Source organism: Cupressus sempervirens, chromosome 2 (assembly GCF_028749045.1).
Source record: "Cupressus sempervirens isolate cs-2001-9-10 chromosome 2, ASM2874904v1, whole genome shotgun sequence".
In the NCBI taxonomy this organism is placed as follows: domain Eukaryota; kingdom Viridiplantae; phylum Streptophyta; class Pinopsida; order Cupressales; family Cupressaceae; genus Cupressus; species Cupressus sempervirens.
Genome location: NC_143119.1, coordinates 73,083,258 through 73,105,363, shown reverse-complemented (window position 1 = coordinate 73,105,363; position 22,106 = coordinate 73,083,258). Strand labels below are relative to the sequence as shown.

The following is a 22,106-nucleotide window of genomic DNA, read 5'->3' as shown; positions in this document are numbered from 1 at the left end:
TTTACATATCACAAAAATGTGTTAGTCTAGGGGCATCATGTATTGTCCATACAAGCGTTGTACGAAATTGAAATTGTCTTTCATCAATTGATTTAGAGATGTCGTACGTAGTGACCCCATTCCATAACTCCAACTACTGATCAATCAAGGGCTTAATATATACATTCATATCGTTCACTTGGTACTTACCTAGTTGAATGAACATAAACAAAACATAATTATTATGACCATTTTGATATTTTGTTTATAAATTAATTTAGATGACTATTAAATGGAAAAATACCTAGTACAATCATTATCAACATTATGTACTCCCTCTTTACGGACATCCAAGGAGGAATGTTATTGTTAATAACAAAAACAAGCCAGAACGAGTAAACAGATCTCATCTCTCCTAATGGATTGACATCGTCTGCTGCTAATGAAAGCTTCAGATTATGAGGTTCTTTAAATATTGGCCACCTATCTTCTAGTCCTTAAATGCAGAACCATTTGTAGACATTCGCATAATGTCATCTTGACTTCTATTGCGTGCATGGTAATCCATAAATTGTGCCAAACTAGTGCACTTGAATAATCATTGCAGATGTGAGATAATGAGAATGTACCGAAGAACCTTGCAAGACACCTTTTTGGTATTTTGATATGATCGATATCCACTAATGTGACAATTAGGGCATTGTGTTGCAATTTCATGTTGTTTATGATATATAATATGATCATTGGGACATGTATGTATTGTTTGATACTCCATTCCAATATCTTTCATAATGGCCGATAATTCTCGGTAAGAGCGAGGTAGAATATTTGATGGTGGTAACAAACACTCACCTATCAACCTATGAGTTTTTTTTTGTTAATATAAATAATATTAATGGTACGCTAACATAGAAGATGATAGAAATGACACTACACCTTAGCATATGTGAGATTGCTACATTTGAAACCATTTATAACTTTGAAGTTTACCAACAACAATACAATGGAGAGAAGCGTTGTTTGGGAGCCTTGATACAGGGGCTTGTATGCCTTTTCAATTACAAGTATAGCAAGGTTCTCTTCATCATCATCATCATTAGATGCACTATTATTATCGTCTTCATCTTCATTAGTTGCGCCAATAACATCTTCTTCAATCCTGTTCTCTGGCACATTATCAGTTGCACCAATACCAACATCTTCAATTGTGTTCTCTGCCTTAGGATCATCTTCTTCCATGGGAGCATAACCTTCTACTAGTTGGAAATCCACATTCACCAAAGGATGAAAATCCTTTACCCCTTCAATGTGATCATGTTGCCTACAATGTCTCTGATCTGTTGTGATTAGAATTCTTCTATTCTTTAAGCCCTTGCATTTTTTGCAAGGACAATAACATTTTCCATCACCTTTTCTTTTGAATTGAGACCACAATCTAGAAATCGTCACCTTATTTTGTTCTGGGTTCATATTGCTAGGCGTGGATTTTCTTCACAAGCAAATATTCGGGCTATAAAATTATTTCAAGTATAAACATACAAGCATTAGTAGTATCTTGTATATAATCGAAAAATAATTAAATAATTAAATATTACCATCTCTAAAGTCTTCTAACTTGGAGTGGTACATGTAACATGAAATTTTTTTGCGAAAGAAATACAAGTTTTACATGCAACAAGCATTACAATTTTTGGGCACATGTAATGGGGTGAAAACACCATAGGAAAGGCATTTTACTAGTGCTAAAACTGTGGAAGTGGAGGCTCCTATTTTCTAGTTGTTTGAAAATGTGGCTTCCCTTAAAACTATTCAACCCTAGAGTAGTAGAACATGCTAAACCAAGGTAATATGAGAATTTGATAGGTTGTAGCACTACAGGTAGAAAATAAATGCGGAACATAGCAATGAAAGAAGTGACATACAATAAATATGAGACTCGTAGTCTAACCTTTCATCCACACACCATGCCACCATCATACCTTGATTGTATTCTATGGATAGAAGGAAAATAATAAATCCAAGAAAAGGAGAAGGATGAAAATGCCCTAAGGATCACCTCGAATTTGAAGCAAATTTTGCATGTTTTGAAGCAGCAAAATGTGTTAGACTGGTGTTGATGCGAGTTTTGTATCACTTACATAACATATTAGGATTTGAATATTCGATAGGGGATATCAAAATGCAACTCCTCTCTTGGAAAGTTATTGCTCATGGGATATGAGAATAGCTCCAATGTTCCTTACACTGTTGGATACTCGCTCAGTTTTATCGATGTGATTCGTTGGTAATCACGTAGCTGGCCTTACGCAAATTGTTGAGGATGACTTGGACTTTGATGGGATGAAGGTGATGGTGGCTCTGTTTGTGAAATGTGCGGGGCAGATAATGTTGATGGTGGTGATGATGGAGAATGTGTCTGCCAAGGATGATGCTGGTGGGAAAGTGGTGGTGGTGGAAGGTGAACGGATGTGTTCTGTTACTTGACTTACTCCTCTAACTTCCTTAACTAAACTTCGACTACCCAGCTACTCACTATTCTACTCCTACTCCTACGAATGGAAGGTTAGCAAATGAACGGGGATCGAACCTAATGAGAGCTGACCAGCGGCCTCACTTCCACAGGTGCAAATGATTCAAAGGAATAATAAACTAATTTGCCACACAAAGCTTTCCAACCAGCCGCTAGGATGCTAGTGGTCTAGTATTGATCCCTATCAAACATTTACCAATGCTACCATACAACTATCGATCTACTTTAACCTCACTTAAACAACTTCAAATGCAACCAACTTTAACAACTTCAAAGGAAATCTAACTATGTGGAAGTAGAAAACATGCAATAACACTCAATGTTCTTAATCACCATGCAAGTCACAACAATGAAAAAGAGTGATTTTGGTATTATTTTAGCAACAATTTCTCCAACACTTTACAAATGAGAGCAAATGGCCTTTGATAGGGGCCAAAAATACAATGGATGGTGGAGATCAAAACAAGATCAACGATCCATATTGGATCCTAAAAACCCTAATTAGGGTTGCCACCCCATCGGCCAATGAGAAGCTGCCACCTCATCAATGGACCAATGAAAAAAGTGCAAAAAGTGGCAACTAATGAGAAGGCACCAAAATGGTGGCCAATCCGAAATAGACACTTTTCCTATTCTAGAAGAAAAAGAAATTGCCACTTGGGCTTACATCAAATGATCTTCTAATATAATTCTTCCCTTTTTTTTTATTTTCTTAGCCAAGGCAATGAACTTAGCTAGTCTTTTGTTAACTTCTTCCATAAGAGGACAAGGTGTACGCTTTGCCCTGAGTTCCGCTGACTTCACCACGCTGCTCGCTACTTGTAGTATCTTTTCGTGATCCTTCTCACATTCTTTTGCAAATCCAATAAAAGCACTGAGAGAGGAAAGGGTGCCCAAATGCTTCTTCTTGATAACAACCTTTCCTAACTCATCCAACCTTGATCCAAAATCTGTCTCATTGATATCCTCTTCTCTGATATCCTCAAGATCAAGTGCCACCCTAGCGTTGCTCATCATAGTTGAAATAGAAGTGTCGACGCTTCGGCTATGCTGTGCAATCTCATTATGTATTTTTTCAAGTGTTCTAAATGTGGTAGTCAATGTAACAAACCAAGATTCAACTATACTCAATCCTCTCTCATCAACCAAGCTGGCCGTTTGCAAATATGCCTCTGGTAGCCCAATGAACACCTGTAGCCTAGAAATAGCCAAATCTTTGATGGGAAGGAAACCTCTCCACTCCTCTTTGAATAATCTGAACTTGTCTATAACAGTCACTAATGATTGGAATGTTGAGATGAAGGAAAGCAAGAAATTTCACCCATCCTTGGCGCTGGCCCAAAAGTCTTCTATAGTGGGAACATGCTTGAATTCATTTCCATGAGATACCTTGATAAGACCATTAGGATTAAATCCTTGCCTTGCTTTGTACCATCCTAGATGATACCATTCCAATTCCTTTTCCATAGCTTTAAAGGAGGCCCGATTTGGGCAACTATCATTGCCAATTATGATTGAGAATGTAACGCCTGTCTTTTCTTCGTTTTTCATCATTCTATCGTAGTGCTCTAGTTGCCTAGCCAATTCCATTAAAACTACCTTGTTGGGTGGGTACCTTGGAAGCCTCTTAGGACAAACTATACTTCCTACCACTCTAATGTATGTAAACTGTGGAAATTGGATGAACCAACTCCCATACTTTCTAATTCTTGCTTCTGCTTCCGGTGAAAGTCTCTTAGCAGGTGTCCCCTGTAATACCCTTACTATCTTCATGGCAAAGGCATCACAAAATATCTTGTAATCCTTGTTGTTGTGCAAATGGAGTTGCGGATAGCATTCATGCACCAAATATTGCCCCAGCCCACTACCAACTTCTCCTAAGACCGTAAGTCCCGGACTCTTGTACAATCTAGCAATTAGGTAGAACAGATAGGAGCCCATGTAGAATTGCCTTTGGTTTTGTACGGTTCTAAGTTGCAATTCTAAGTTCTCACTTATGATCTTAGCCCAATCAAACCTTCTTTTCCCCTTTAAAATCTCATCAATGAAGAAGTATATCCAGTTTTCAAATTACATTCCTTGAGCTAGGCCCATGATCCGGCTGAGAAGAACAACGAGATCACCATATTTTGGTTTGAAATTTGCCATTGTGAACCTTGATGATTTGCTAACACCTTTCATTCCTTCGTGAATCCAATTCTGCTTTAAATGCGTGAAATAGGCCTCTTGGTTATCTTGAAATGATTTGGTTGCCTGAGCCATCATCACAACCGTCATGCCTTTGTACTGGGGAATGTTGAATATTTCTTCGATTGCTTGCTCGCCGATGTTGGCCAACACTCTCTTCCCTTCATCAAAAATGATGGATTTACTGTTTAGATCAAATCTGGATGCACATTCCATAATCAATTCCGAACACGGCAATGTAGGGGGAAAAGCTGTCAATTCTACTTCTGCATATCCTCTTTGCCAAGGGGGATTGTCCTTCCTCTAGTCTTTCCTTCATCCGTATCATGTCCATTGTACCGATATTGGTGTCGGTTATTCTCTTCATTTTCGAGAAGAAGGGTGTTTTGGGCATCATATCCTCTTTGTCTTTCTTAGTGTTTGTCCACTTGGGATTCTTACTTGCACTAACATCTTCCATACTCGTCGCCCTATTATGGGATGGTAGAGTGGTGGACCAGAAGGCAAGTAGAACCAAGGGAAGCAATCCTTAGACTAGAACGAAAGAAGGATGTCAGCTTAAGGACCCCTTGCAACTCTAAATCATGAAAATTCACCTTAACCAATAATCGTACAACAACTTTTCGGAATTAGGACTAGACCTCAAGAACTCCAAATCCTTTGCAAATCAGAAATTTAAACATCTAAAGCTATCCACCACTTGTCCACAAAGCAAAAATCAGACTTTCTCATGTATCCTTTCTCCCAACAAAAATCGCCTAAGTCTGATATAAAAAGTGCTGTCCTAAATGGAGAAAATCAGACCTTCACACAAATCGCCCATGGCACATAAATCAGATCTGCCCTAGCAGAAATCGCCAAACAATGGAGGAAATATGCCCTTTGCAAAGTCTTCAAATAATGAGAATTCTGTCCCAAGAGGAAAATTGCCAAGAAATGGAGGAAATCTGCCCTTTGCAAAGTCTTCAAATAATGAGAATTCTGTCCCAAGAGGAAAATCGCCAAGGAATGGAGGAAATCTGCCTTGAAAAATTCGCCAAACACCAAAAATCTGCCCCTTAATAAAATTTGCCTAAGCATGGAGAGGAAAAATGAAAAGTGAGGAAGAAATGGGAGAGAGGCCTCCTCTTATACCCATCTTCTCACTCCCTCTAAGCCAACCGACTTGGTCTTGGAGGAGGAAAAAAACAAAATTAAATCAAAATCAAGGCCCACAATTAAATACTTAGCTTAAAATTTAATTTTGCCAAAAGGAAAATTGCCCTTTTAAATTGCCAGTTAGCTCCAAATTGCAAAAAGAAAATTAAATGGTGCCTTGGAGATGTTAAATATTTCCGTTTAATGAGGATTCAATAATTAATACATCATTAAAATTGGATTTTGGCTAACCAAAAGCCATTTTTTCAATATTAAATTACCAATTTCATTAGATGGCAAAAAGTTTTCAAGGCAATTTTAATCTTTTAAAGCCAATTTTTTTTTTGCAATTTTCCTCCAAATCGATTTTGCTATGCCATTTAAAATTTTGACAAAAATAAAATAAAATTGCATCTAGAGCCAAAAATCGATTTTTGCAAATTTAGCCTCATTTCTACAAAATTAAAATTTTCACCAAAGAAAAATTTGAGATTTTCCAAAACTTAAGTCTAACAAAATTTTCCTTTTGAAAGATTATTCAAATTTTCACAGTTATATCCAGATTTTCAAAAGAAAAATGTCTAAGCACAAATCTACCATTTTATCCTGCCAAGCATTGCCTCTTGAAATTTTGTCCAGCCTAAGGATGAAATTGGTTGCTCTAGAAAATCAAGCGAAAACGGGTGAAAATAAGCTAAGTCTCCCTTACTGGCTTGAAGGTGTCAAGGCTCAAAGAAAAAAAGGGGGTCCCCAAATTTTTGGAGCGATGGTGTGAAAACCTCACAACAACTGGCCAAACTCACAAATTCCAAAGCCCACTACAAGGTATCGTAGGAATAAAGAGAAGAAAAAAGATCTTCCAAGTGACAAGGATAAACTTAATGATAAAAAAAGTTCAAAAGAAAACATGTTCCTCCAATAGATCAATATAGTGTATGTGGTTATTGGCCCAAGTTGAAGAAACAATTTTATGAAGGAAGACTTGCACAGGCATGCCAAGAGGTGGTGGATTTAATTAGGATGCTTTAGTGCAATGAGGGCTCTCAAAGTTGTGATGGTATGTGATGCGATGAAGTCATATTGTCGTATTCATAAAGAAACATATCAAAATATTGATATTGTATATTCGGCCTAGTCAACTACAAAAACATGGATTACAAGGGAGGTGGAAGCCCTTCTAGCAGATGGCTACCCTAGAGTTTGCATAGCCATGTCTGATACCCTTGAGAAACAGAGAACATTATTTGGGTGCATATGTATGGAGTTGCAAGTCTTTAATAGAAGACATTGAAGATTCACAAATTGAATATGAAGAACGAGTTCTTGAATTAAGGGCAGATTCCATGAAATGTGGGATGCTAGAGGACAGTATAACTCTAGAACCCTTTAATGCTCTTAAAAGAATGTTGTAAGAGTATGAAAGAAGCCAGATAAGGCAAGGTTTCCTATGACAATTTCTTAACGCTTTTAGTAATTGTTGTAAGCTATATGATGTTGGCCAATTATCCCATAGATTGCAATGTCTATGGAGCAGGCCAAAATGAATTTTTGAGTACATCGCAATGACATGGGATATGTTGCACTTGATTGTACATCATTTTCAACTCAATAAAGTACCTTAATTTACAAAAGGCATTATTTCATAAAATAGCAATAAACCACTACACTCAATTAAGTACCTAAATTTACAGAGAATAAATTGAAGTTGGCATGAAGGAGAAATTACATGACAATTGTTCACAAACTAGCATGCTGTCTTAACTTGAAAAGGTGTCCAAGTCATTCTCCAACATAATTAAGTCACCACAAAGGATTCTAGTAACCCAACTAAGTTTGAGCTATCACAAATAATTATAGGTTCACAAGAAAGATGATTATAAGTCTGTTATAGATATCAGTCATGTCTAGAACTGATTTAACCCTTCTCGGAAACCAAAACATTTCAAACAGGGGTACCCAACTATATATCAACATCACACATTAACTCAACAACTCTAAAACCTTTCTATATTCTACTATAGTCATTAAATTACTAGCTGGAGATTTATTATAGACCTTGGTGACAGCCAGTCTATTCTTTCCACTTTGATTATTATCAAGAGTTTTAGAGCTATTGAGTTAATGTATAGCATGAATATATTTGTTTACCATCAAGAAATATAATAATAAAGCATTCATCTCCTCAAAAGAATGTCAAAACTGATTTTCTTAATTCAGGCGTTCAAAGGATTTACAAACTGCAAGGTTCTAGAAGGACTAGGAAATTCATTTGACTTCTCTGGAAATTCTTGTCCTTTCTCAATAATAGGTTATTAAAACAACACTTTTTCTAGAAGAAATGATATATTCATGTTGTACATAAGCTTTAGTAGGGAATACAGTAAATGATAGTTATCCTAAAACTGTGAAATTAATCCAACAACAGAAAAATTCAGTCATTGAGATAGTATGAGTAATAGCAGTTTAAAATTATAGGTTTAAGAATATGGTACTACCTTTAAACAATTCTTCTCTTTTGGCGAAGACTGTTGGAATTGATTTTCCTGATTCATATGTCAAAGGATTTGCAAGCTGAGGAGTCCCAAAAAGAGGAGGAAATTCATTTGGATTCTTCAAAAATTGTTTTGATTTCTCAACCAGAATCTAAGAAGTCAACAAAAATTATGCACTGAATTATATACCATTGAAGAATGTTAGAAGATGATAGATTACATTTGGAATCCATGAATACTGTTGAGGAAAGTCTGCAGTGGAAAATGGAGACCCTTCTTTCCCAAATGGTTAAGAAGGATTTTGTGGCAAAATAGTGATTTCTCCTGTAATCCATTGTAGTTTTTGTTTGGTGTTGAGTCTTATTGCCTTTTCAAGCATGTGGATTATTTTAGTTTTAACACATTGTCTTTACCCTCACTTATTATCCCAAAAAATAAGGTTTGAAATATATCTTGAAATTCACTCCATTCATCAAAAAACTAGTTTTCCTCCGTCCAAAAATTATTATTAGTGGGTCTAGAAAAATGAACCAAAATGTGGAGCGTTGCTCCCAAATTGAGTAGTGTTAAAATGACTCAAATCTCAAATCTTATGTACTAGTCTCGAAAAGAAAGATGTAAAAGTACACTTATGAAAAAAGGTACATAAACATTGAATGGATCATAATTTCAGAAATAACCAGATGTGCATAAAGAAACATAAGCTTATGGTTCTACAGGTGACAATGCTCATTATATGTTCCAAATCTGCTTTAAAAAAAAAAAAAAACCAGTAACACTTTCTAAGTTATAAAATACTAAAATAGTAACTTATTAATAAACGTCAAGTGAACTAATATAGTTCAAAGAGTTGTAAATTATCTCACACATAAGAAAACCATAGAATTACTTGTTTAATAGTTGCTGGATGCATGAAACTCGTCAATACAAAATCTCGTCATGCGTATCAAGTAGCATAGATACGATGACACTAAAAGTAATTTAAGGCAATCGTTATAACATAATTTGCAACAGTATAGAATGTATGGCTTTTAAAAAATCTAGTTTCCTATAGAGTGGTCTCTGAAGATCAGATCGTGCAAAAAGAGTATTGTAGCTTACCAACATTTATCGTCTCAAAGATTTCAAGTTTTACAAATACAATATGAATATGATTTAGATAGCTTTAAGGATAATAATTAGCTAAAGTATTCAACTTATCAGATCAATTTATAATACTCTCCTATTTATCAAAATGCATTTTTTTAAAATTTAGATTTATATATACCATCTTAATATTATATACATTAGTGACAGATGATAACAAGTTGTAAACATTATAACAAGAGAAAATTATTTATATTTTGGGCGAATCTTTTCCTCAATAACAGAATTCAAATGAAAATAATATGCAAAAATTAATCTAGTGGATAATATATCATCTAGCAGAAATAATAGAAACCTTACGTAGAAAAAAAACAAGTAAATGGAAAAACCCACTCTCAAAAGAATTTCGAGTTTGGGGAATGACACTAGACATTGATAAAAAAAACATTCTCCCTCAATCTAATATAGAATTGGTCGTGCTCTATATTTTGTCTACCCAAGCAACAAGATGGCTACAAATTTTTATAGCTCTAGATATTATAGATTCACAAGATTGACAGGGCACTTCAAGATTGAGGGCTAATGCAACGAAACTTCTCTTAAGAAGTGTCACTTACACTTTGCATTTGATATATGTTTCATCCAAAGTCAAGCATCTTCAACTTCCCTTCAAAGAAGTTCTCTACTCTTTGTTGGTGATCTGATCAGCTCAAGTATGTGTACTACTTTGCCATATGCACCGACCTATTTTAAGGTACTTGGGGATGAGAATATCAGCCCAAGTTTAATGATAGGAATAACCTCATCTTTAGGATATTTAGAAAAAGTTGGGTTGACACAATATATAAGGCTTTCCTTCATTGAGAAATGATCACAATTATCCCATAGGATCACAACATCATCCTCCATGTATTCAACATGCCTCCTACCTGTAACAAGTACTAGAAGCAACACCCCAAAGCCTTACACTTCACATTGCTCATTTAACTTGAGGCTTTAACAAGAAAACTCAGGGGCCATATATCCTAATGTGCTCTATATCTTGCTAATGTGCTCTATATCAGTATATATCTTGCCAAATCGCCTAACAGGGAGCAAACAAAACGCCCAACCCAGATTGCCCAAACAGATTCGTCAAGATGTGGTGACATAATGGAGTTTAACCCACTGATTTTTCTGTACTTATCGTTTTGAGTTCTTGGTTCAAATTGTATACATGCCATACAAGTATTGAAGTCTCAACGTAAAGATAAGGAGAAGAAATGAGTTTGGAAGTCATCCCGAGAAGATTGGTGCCACAATTTGTGTTGCTCAAATGTGATAAGGGTTATAGTTAATTCGCATATAGACTAGGTAAATCAAACAAGGAACAAAAAAACTAGCATACAATCAACCCTCAAATCTGAGAAGGACATTATCTCTTGTTGCGGTTTCTCCTCACCCAAACTCCCGCCTGCACTCTATCGTGCGAAAACAAAATGAACTATTTCACCTTTTAAATTTTTTTAATATGATCTCGACAATATCGAAATTTCAATGATAAACTTAATTGTCGTCAAAATTTCGACGAGAAATTTACCTGTTGTCATTGAAATTTCGACGTTGTCAGGATCATATTTAAAAAAATAATAATTTAACAAGCCAAATTGGCTCGTCGTCGAAAACGGCGGCCTAATATACTAGTGTCATGATAACGAACAGACGGAAGGTAACCATTGTAAGGTGGCGATCTTATAAATGGTAGACCTGTTATCATGGTTCTTTTGGCTAGATTTTGGTGGACACCATGATAACCAACTCATCATGGTTCGTTGGGCCAGATTTTGCCAGACACCATGATAACCAACTCATCACGGTTCTTTGGGCTGGATCTTGTCGGACACCATGACATAGTTACTATTATAGATCACAATTAAGGTGGTGTTTAAGCTTATATTAAAGTTATGGAATTTGTTATAGGTGAGATGATATCTCTTCATATACTTGAGAGCATAATGTGTTCTATATCAATCCTCCCTAACTAAGAGGGAGTGTTAAAGTTGTAGCTTCAGTCGGATTGATTCGATCTGATATACATTATTGTTATTGGTAATCATCATTTCCTATATATACTTATCCATGTCAATAATATATATATATATATATATATATATATATATATATATATATATATATATATAAAATTGTGTACACACACACACACACACACACACACACACATATATATATTGTTATACATATTATTATTATTCATGTTAATATAATATTATGTAAATAATGTTTTCACCGTAGAGACATGTCTCTTTATGAAACATGGCTCCTCTCATATTTATATGAGATCCAAATCTGCATTTGGAGATCATCAGTAACAATGGCTATGATTCTACATTTGCAGAAACGATCCTAGAAATTAACAAAATTAATATAATAATGATTCATGAAAACTATATATATAACTATAATTGATGTCATTATATTAATTACATAATAATGAATAGACATGTCCCTAGAAGGGACATGTCTTTCCATGTCTCATTCACAATATATATAATAGAAAGATCAGTGCTTTTGAAAAACACATACCGAACAGGCAGTGCCATTACATTTGCAGCGATCCTCTAAATCCAACAAACCTTCTTATTGATGACATACTGACATTTTTTATAATATTTTGGTTTTACCTAACCAAAGGATTCTTTGTTATCTATGAGATTTATTGTGTTATTAAAATGTAATCATTGCAGGTTGATTAATGATTAATATTACTCCACAGTTGACAACTTCTTGAGCAATATAGATTGTCTTGATGAGAGAGACTCAGAGATATGATCTCCATGAATTCTTAAGAATGGTTTAACTGAAAATAGATTCATAAATAAGTTGTAATTTCATTTCCGTTCATATCTGTTATATAGAATCATATGAGATATGCTCAATTCTAAAGTCATTCAGATACATATCAGGTTTTAAAGGATACTTGGATCCATATCAGAAAATAGTTTCAAGAAGATATATGGATTCATAACAGAATAGCAGAATTTTCAAATGAAATGCTGATTCATATCAGAATTACAGATTCATAAAACTACGGATTTAAATCAGAAATGTTGAATTTACCACGATGAAAGGATTCATTATAGTTGTGTGCAAAGTTACCTTTCTTTTAGTGAGTCTGTTTTGGCATGCCTATTTCTGGCAAGTGGTGAGCACTGGCAGAGGAATAAGCAGAGAAGTATCTAGTTCTTAATCTATAAAAATGAACAAGTGAAGCATATGATTCAAAATTTACTATTTCTGAGCACATCCTTGAAAATGTCCAAAAGAGGAAAGGACATGGAAAACATTGATTTCACCAAGTATGGGAAAACTCGACCCCATCCCAATGAATGCCTAAAGTGGACAAGCATGAAAAAAAATGGTGAAGTAAAAAGAAATTCGAAGTTGTATTCAATCTATCCCGATGAGTGAAGAGCAAAGAATGCTTGAAGAGCTGAAGCTCTCACAGATAATGTTCACCTAGAATGACTAGAAGCTAGGGCACAAATAACAATGATTATAATGGAGGGACTTCACGAGTCAATTGGAAAAGATGAAATGTCTATGTGAGTTAGTGCTGGGGGTTGCTCACATGGTCAGACAATGATAAGATTAATGATCATATTTCTTATCTCTTTCCTGGTCATGGAAGTAAGAATATGAAGGTATTTTGCAGATCATGACAAGGAGCAAACAGTGCAAACAATTAATAGTTTATAGCAAAAGAGATATTTAGGAATTAGCAGGGAAAGTACATAGTTTAATTTTTTTTTCCGATTTTTAGCATGATTGCAAAAGAATGTTAGAAAAACAAGAGGAAACAAAGAAAATAGTCCATGTTCAATGAAGTTCCCTTACAAAGGGGATGGGGGGACCAAGGGCCTCAGTTTGGTGTGGTGGGGAGGGGATGGCAATGTGCAGGTGGCAGGCTGGTGCCAATGCATATAGTACTTGAAAATTAGTTATAAAAAAGAGTGCAATGGATAAGTATAGGATTTACAAATCAAACTTTGGCATACTAAGTAAAGATTAAATTACTAAACGGTAATAATATGGCAATGAATTCATTGATCATTTTAATATCAGGTGGAGGTTTGGGGAACGCAAATCACCTGGGAGGTCAAAGGGCAGTACCCCTTATGGGTTTTAGACTTAGTTACTGGATTCGTGTATTGGACCCCGGATCCGGATTCGGGTCCGGATCTGCATGTGGATCCGTGAGGATCTGGGTAGGGTCCGCGATCTTGCCTGTGGATTTGTCAGGATCCGTGGCTGAAGGATCTTGACGGATCCACAGGCAGAATCAAGGATCCTGCCCGGATCCTCAAGGATCCAAGCACGAATCCTGAGGATCCAGCATGAATCCGTGGCAATACAAAGCAGAAAAACATAAAATCGTGAATGTGAATGCTCTGATAGAGATTAGAGATTAGGGTTTTGTTAGAGATTAGTGAATGTGAATGTGGCAATACAAAGCACAAGAACATCAAAATTAGGGTTTTGTTAGAGATTAGTGTTCACATATTATGTTGTTGGAAAATAACAATGTGAGTTGCTGATGCAACTCACGTAGAGATCTAAGAGTGTTTGTAAAGATCTAATAAATAAGTACCAAGGCTGTCTTTGCTCTGATACCATATAGAATATTATTTCGTGTGTAAATTTATCTGATTTCCAACATGTTATCAGAGTGAAGACAGCTTTGAATCTCTTAGGAGAGGGGCTTGATCATATGCTTATTCTGTAGAATTAGGCTAGAGTAGCATAGACGTGTTTTATCTTTTGTTAGATGATTTCAGAAATCTAGATTGGAATGGCTTGCATCTAGAATCTGAGGGATCTTGCCTAAAAAATGGATGTCAGCAAATAGAACATGATTCGGTAAGACTGCTGGCAAGAGATGGGTATTGAGGAATGGTGCCATCACTGCACCTTAGGATCTGTGAATAGAATGGCGGAGATGCTTGTCAAGAGAAGGATCAATGCATCAGTTGTCTGCATTTCGATTCAACAGTGAGAAAAAGTTTATCTTCATTGCTAGCTCTTCTCACAGACTTTGGGTGCTTCACATGCCAAAGAGTGAAAGGGAGAAAGCAAACAAAAGAACTCCATGTTTTCTGAATTGATGTTCCTTACACTATTGTGTAAGCTTTTGTTCTGAGCAGAAGTGTGGAAGGTCATGTGTGCTTGTTTTGACATGCTGTGTTCTCCCATGGTCAATCTGCAGCATGATCATCCATGCTGATTTGAAAGGTTATTTACAAGAATGACGTGTGATTATCTATATCCTAATCAGCATCATTAGCAGCCTGTGCCCCAAGTCAGTGACATGATATTAAATGTGTTTGATGCGGCAGAGCACTTCCTTGTTGGTTATTGGGAGTAGTGCATTAACTCTGATCTGGGTTCAGTGTGTTGAAGGGACCAGTGCTTCTTTCTATTGGTTGTAGCATTGATAAATACGCACCATCATTGGTGGAGAATGGCATTGGCTTCCCATCTATATTGCATTATGGAGGTCGTGATAGTTGGCAACTGACTAGAGACATGATTTCTTCGCTTCTGGCACTATGATTGGTTGGAGAGGCATTTTTTGTATTGCATTTTGTTAGTTGTCTTATATTAGGTGCTTTGTTGGTTGAATAATGCTATTTTGGGCCTGATGACATGCCTTGGGACAGAGATATGTTTAAGTTGACCCTTCAGTTCACAGAGGATTATCTGAATAAGCCACTAGCAGTCCATTTTGTATCTAGGCTGTTTCATCCTAACATTTATGCTGATGGAAGCATTTGCTTGGATGTTTTAAAAAACCAGTGGGGCCCTATCTACAATGCTACGGCCATCCTTCCTTCTATTCAGACTTTACTTTGTGATCCAAATCTAAACTCTCCAGAAAATTCAGAGGCTGCCTGCATGTTTAGTGAAAATATATGGGAGTATAATAGAAGAGTTCATGGAAAAATTGAACAGATCTGGAGAGAAAACTAAGTCATTTTTGTAAAAGGAGGTTTGCCATATTGTTGAGAGGAGTTTGTGGACAATTGGCAGTATTTTGGTCATCGGTGCATCAAAACAATATTTTTGCATTCATAACATCATAAGCTAGTATTGCCATATGTTATTGGTTCTTTGTACAAAACATCCACTTTAGAGGCTTCTACTTAATACTTCAGTTGAGATTGTGTAGCCTTATTAGCATTAGCATTAGCATTAGCAATAGTCCTATAGATGTGGTTGTTTTGTTTTTCTAAAATGTTACCATTTTAGAATAGGATTTTTTGCTTTTTTCTTTTTCTATATATGCATTTATTATAAATCAAACTCAACGTGTTGAAAAGTAAAGAAAAAGAAAGAAATTTTGTTTCAATCTTAATTGGAATGCATGGTCGGTGGTACCCAACGCTTTTTGAAAGAAGTTTACAATTGGGGAGGGTTGGAGGCATTCAAAAATTGAGCTTCAAATTTATATTTTCTAAGTAGCAAACAAATTGGAGGATGGAGGCTGGAGGAAATTTAGCAATCTCTCGTCACTCAGTAGTGATAGGGTTACAAAATTATTTTAGTGACAAATTAACTTGTGCCAAAAGAACTGAAGTCAAGATCAGGTTACAGGTGGCAGCGGCAACTGTATGATGTCATTTGCGATTAGAGTGGCACTGATCTACAATAGTGGCAGCATACGCAACAAGAACTTGGCTCTCGAACATTTTATATATTGTGGTTGGATGTGTATGTCCTCAATCACATCTCTTGGTGGTTAGTGAATGGATGTTTATCCCCATTCATGAGGTAGTGTAGTGACTGAAGTGTTTGTCCCTAGGCACAAGAGCTGTTGATTAAGATTGGATGTGTGTCCATTATCATAATTGTTGTGAGCATATGTCCCTATCCAATTTGTCCCTATCCAAACCTGATATAGGACCTTTGATAGATGTGTTAGTCCCTATCCTTGGATCCATGAGTAGATGTATATGTCTTTACACTTGTAGTGTTTGGGAAGCTACTGTGTGTTCATCAAGTATTGTGATGTTTTTTCACCCCATGTTCTCACTAAGGGGGGTGTTAGATCAGTGTTGACATGTTATGTTGAGAAAATAATAATGCGAGATGTTAATACAACTCACATAGAGATCTAAGAGCGTTTGTAGGGATTTCAGTTTTTGAAACAACTCATATATTTCAGGAGTTGTTATAGCCTATAGGAAGTTTTTTTATAATATAGGATATGCATATCCTATAAATTTGTAATGTCAACTGAATATAAATATGTAGTGTCTATTTAAGAGAGGAGATATAGCATAGTATTTTGTGTAATATCTCTGATTTCCAAAGGTTTTGTGGCTTACCAACTGAGAATACTTCTTGACTTTTAAAAAATTTTCAATTTTCAATTTGGGGAATGCTTGTAAGCCCTTGGGGAATTGAAACTCCTTTGAGTCCCCAAGCTGTCCCCAAGCCAGAGGCTGTCCCGAAAATGTCCCCTCCTTCAGGAGTATATCTTGGTAACATCCTGGGGTCTTGAGCAGTGATGGTAGGATGGTGGGAGGATGTTCCCTCCAATTCTCCTCTTTTTGTGGATATCCGTGTTGTTGAAACCTGGGAAGTACAAGAGGTGGGGGTGGAGGACAATGAAGAGAAGCCTTCCTGAACTGTGCTTTGATATATTTATACTAATGAATCTTATGATGATCACACCCATTTATCTAACCGTTTCTAGAAAAATGATTTCCATCTCATTTTCTTCAATGCTATTAAAAAATGGCTTAACAACCAGATGAATTTTTACATAATTGTATAAATTTGGTCCTATCCACTTCACTATAAGATCTGATGCTAAATCCATTTGGTGCTTCCTAATACTCTGAGACAAGAGTTCACTACTTACAAGCCCAAAGAGGAATGCTAGCAACGTAACTTGAAGAAATGGCTGGCCGGCTTGTTGCTGTAGAACATCATATCAGATACAGGTGTGCAGGAAGAAAGCTCGATTTGCTAGCAACCTCTAGACTGAGCCAGGAAGAGCTAAGTAAGTGGGACTTGCTAAAATAACGCTCAGGAAAGACTGACTGCTATCTATCCATTATCCCTCTAATGACTGGGTAGCACCACTTTATCACATGAGAAGGGATTATTAGGTTGCCAGCCTATGACTTTGTGTTTAATTTTGAAACTCACAAAAGATATGGATTATCTTCTACAAAAAAAAACATGAAGACAAAGAAGACATATTGCAGACAAGAAAGTAGTTCACCAGATAAAATCACCTCATGGAATAAAAATTAAGTTGCATTAAGCTGTGAAATGCCCATACATAATAAGCCAAATTATAATAGATAAAAAAATCCAGTTGATTAAGCTGTGAAATGTTTAAATACAATCAGGCAAAGTATAGGCCACCTTCATTTTCCTTGCCTAATCAAAATGTTTGGAGAAGTACTAAACAAAAACAGATGGAGCCCAAACAGAAACACTCTTTAGGTTTTCTCTTATATATTTATATGGATTGACATAATCATTTGTGTATCCATTGGCAAGGTGAACTGCAACTCTTACTTCCTAAATGAGTGGTCTTGATCGTTGTCATGATTGATATCAAGTTGGGACTTTAATTCAAATTTCTCATTACTGTTGTATTCAATTCCAAATCTTCATATCTCATGACACTGCTGGATATGTTGTTAGCAGTTAATTATGGCTCAAAAAGTTGAGATTCTGGCTATTCAAGACATATTGATTTGTTTTGGCACTATAGCTCTCTGACATTGTCAACATCAACATGCGATCTTCTTGTTGAGTTCATCACTCAACTTGCTTTGAACCTTTTCTCAACTAGTCTTGTGAACCATCTTTATCCAACATTTATGGAATCATGATAGAAATGGCCTTTATCCCAGTGATGCCAACAATTATCTTTAACCATCAGTTATAGAGTTATTGACAATGAACCCGGACAGCTATGGCATTGATGCTTCTCAGTTTGAGCAAGGAGCTGTTTTTAAAATTAGGTTCCTATGTAATCTATCCCTTTATATATCAATCTCTACATGCTCCTTTATGGCAGTCTTTAGTTTTGAGAAACAAAGATTCCATTGAAATGCATATTACACATCAACAGCACACCACTGTTTTTTGCTCTTTGATGTAGTGAATTTTCTTTTGCCTGTAAAGAGGCCTACTTATGTACAGAATGGCTTCAGGTCAACAATGAGGATTTTGCTTCAAATCAATATTACTATTAGGATCGTCATAATAAACAAGGGCTTAGTGGTAACTTGTCTTTAGGATAGGACCTCATTTTCTTTTTTGTGTTAAGTAGGTCTGCCTTTTGCATATATTTTCAGCTGAGTTCTATTGTACTTCAATATTCTTGGTTAGTTTGCCTAACTTGTACTTGCTCTCTTAATATGTTTCTTGGGAGCTTACATCCTATCCTATTGTTCGTCACTTTTGTCTACCAATATAAGTACAGGTTAATCAGAGACCAAAATTAATGAATTTCCATAATAGGAAATATTGACTAGGGTGCTTTTTCATGTACTTGGCTTAACTCTTTGGCACTTTGTCACTTTGCAGAAAAATGGAGTTCTCAGACATGAATTTCGACTTGATGTTGTTTATGGAGCCACAGATATTTTCAAGCTGGCTGCAAGAATATGTATATTTCTTTGTTATTTATACAAATCTTGCATTTGAATTGTCTAATAAGGGGGCATTGTGACAAAGCACAGGGAGTCTTTGGCAAATATATATTTGCTTGTATCAAGATATGTATCATTTGTGGATGGTGTTCTATGTATAACTATTGGTTAGTAAGTAATCAAAAGATTTTAGCATTCTTTAAAGTTTAGTTTACTCCATTTGGTTTGGAGCAAATAGTAGTTTGTTCCAAGGAGTAGAGCTCTGGAATTTCAAAGATAAGATAGTTTCATATTTCTCTGTAAATAATGAATATAGTTTGCAACTGTACAGTATCAAGGAAAAATATAGATTGTTTTAGGACGTTCTAATTATGTCACCGTGGCCTCTCTTTCAGTTTTTCAGATCTTGGTATTCCCCTGCATTAACTGAATCTTAAATTAGGGTCTGTATCCAATGCCCGGATCACTGAACATTGCTCATACTGCCATGGTGGTAGTAGGTGCATTGTAACCAATTTCTATACATTTTTGATTTATTAGGGGTTTAAGATAGTTGGATATGTAATTTTTTTGTGTGTTGTACATGGGATTGAACGACACTATGGATTTGAAAATATTGTCTCAAGAAAAGTGCTGTGATGCAGAAACTTTGGTGCTAATTAGAACAATTGTAGTTGGGAAATGTTGTTCTGAATATGTACATGGATACTTCGAGGTGGTTAACTCGTTGTTTCGATAGGCTTGTTTCACAAGGTCTTCATTCATGCATTTACCCATACTGGTACTTATTAATATTTTTGAAAGCAGAAATGACATCAATTTATTACTGTTTATACATTTAATCTTTTAATGCATTGCAAGAGTGAAATTTGGCATATGGCAGACAGATTCAGCATAAGGTTGCCAGTGATATAGCACTTTTGGGTAATCTTTACTTATTAAAGCATGCTGGCCATTATGTCTTCCCATAATAAATTCGTTTTCTTGTTTGTGAGATTTTCTATGTGGCCTGAAGTACCAACTAAATTTATCATGATAAGTTTTTAAATATGTTTATTGTAGTCCAGGAGAATGCATTTTTTTCTCCTCACTTCCCATCATTGTTATCCCACTAAATAAAAGTGATAATCTCCTTTTTGGTTCCGTGGATCGCAAAATTTGAAATGAATCTGCTGTGCATTCATTGCCCAGGGTGTTGGAATGGTTTGACCCCTTTTTGTTATGGTGCTTAATTATAAATAAGGCGCATCTATTTTTTCCTCATGGTTCACAATTTATCCAGAGCAAGGAAGCCATGGACAGTTCCCTAGTTCAACGAGAATTATGATCGCCCCGGTACACTATCAATCTTGTTCCATCCCAGTCCACCTTTGACAGTTGGAGATTGTTGGATGTCATCTTCCTAGGTCAGTTGACGTGTTAAGGATGAAATTTTTTATTTCATTGTTTGCAAGAGTTCTCCTTGAACATCAAGAGATACAATTGAGCCTTATCACCTCAGTGGGACGCATGTTCGCCATTGTTGAGATTGTAGACCATTGTAATACGCAGTGGGCATTTGATTCCTGACTATATAAATGCACCGGATTTGTCATTAAATCACAACCCATTGGGTTTCTCACAATATACGATGGTAGTGTAAAATAAATAAATGTCCATATTTATAATTTGGTGAAATTTGTGGTGAAAGCCCAAGTGCAGGATCCCACTTTTTCTTTGTAAAAGCGACATGGAATGCTTCGGAAGATGGCTCAAACGGCAGTAATGCAATTCGATTAGGCACCTCATGCCTAAAATTTATTGAATGGTTTGTTTTGTCTGCCTAGTAGTAAATCATTTCCAAACCTACTGGAAATTATACAGATTGTGTGTAGTCACGTCGTAAGAAATAATCATAAGCCACGATAATGTGTAATAGCTCGTCATCATGATGATAAATTGCCATTGGATGTCATCTCATGTAGATTGGGAATATGTTCTGAAAAATATATGCATAAGATAGTCAGGTGAGTTTCGGAGAATCCATTCAATGATTGGCAGTCAATCAGTACAACAATAAACGCACATGAAAACAACGTAGTCCTACATACAGATACCAGTTAATCTTTAATTAATTTGTGAATTTTAGTACATATTTAATGGTGCAAGGACGAATTGTAGTTGAAGAAAATGATCTCTTTATAATTAATAATTAACAAACATAAAATAGGATCCATGATAGCTTCTCAAGGATATTCGGTCAATCCTCTAAACTGGCGGTGTTGGTTTTTTTACTTTATTTCACAATGCACATCAATAGAAAATAATTTGTTTTAGACATGGTAATGTTACCGGTGCCCAACACATTTTTATCTCTTTTTATTGGTCCGAAAGGGCTTGCCAAATTATATAATCCAAATGTGAATTATGTTATCGATGCAAGCTTTCCAAGTAAAATATTTGAACTTTGAGAGATTGGTCACAAACAAATATTCCATGGACGAAAACTTAAAATGTTTGAAAGAATTATCAAGGCAAGTGAATTCAAAATAATTTAAGGGTATTAGTTGAGAGTAAAATCAGGATATTATAATATGATAAAAGATAATTAAATTTTTAATGTATGTTTTAATTTTAATAAAAATTAATTAGTGAAATGATGTACTAACCATAAGCATTTCGATCCTTATTTATTGCTACCAATCTATTATAAGGTCACATCTTTAGGTAAATTACATGCTACCTTGTTGAATTCAAAAATTATTAGGGATATATTCTTAATATTTATGGTCAAGGAAAAAAAGAGGTTTTGATGGGGCTCTGAAACATGGTACAATGAGATTTTGAAGGGGATTTGGAATTCCACCAAGATGAATTGCTGCAACAAATAAGACATCAGTAGAAGCAATCTAAAATTAGTTAACTAACAACATTACAAAATAATTATGGTTTTTTGCTATCAAGTTTCCCCAACTTAACACAAGGCCTATGCCTTAAACCTATGAAAACTTTCCCAATCAAGGAGATCCTTGGGGTTGT

The 22,106-nt window shown here is 35.6% G+C and overlaps 1 protein-coding gene across 4 annotated transcripts in view; it reads left to right on the top strand.

Moving 5' to 3' along the window:
- Positions 1 to 19,465, top strand: part of LOC149571099 (pumilio homolog 5-like) — an 88,575-nt gene extending 69,110 nt beyond the window's left edge. For all 4 annotated transcript variants that reach the window (XM_089812657.1, XM_089812655.1, XM_089812656.1 and 1 more), the window contains one exon: positions 19,024 to 19,465. In XM_089812657.1, the coding sequence (XP_089668783.1) occupies positions 19,024 to 19,046 (23 nt within the window). In that variant the 3' untranslated portion in view covers positions 19,047 to 19,465. The remainder of the gene's footprint in view (positions 1 to 19,023) is intronic.
- Positions 19,466 to 22,106: the final 2,641 nt, after the last annotated feature.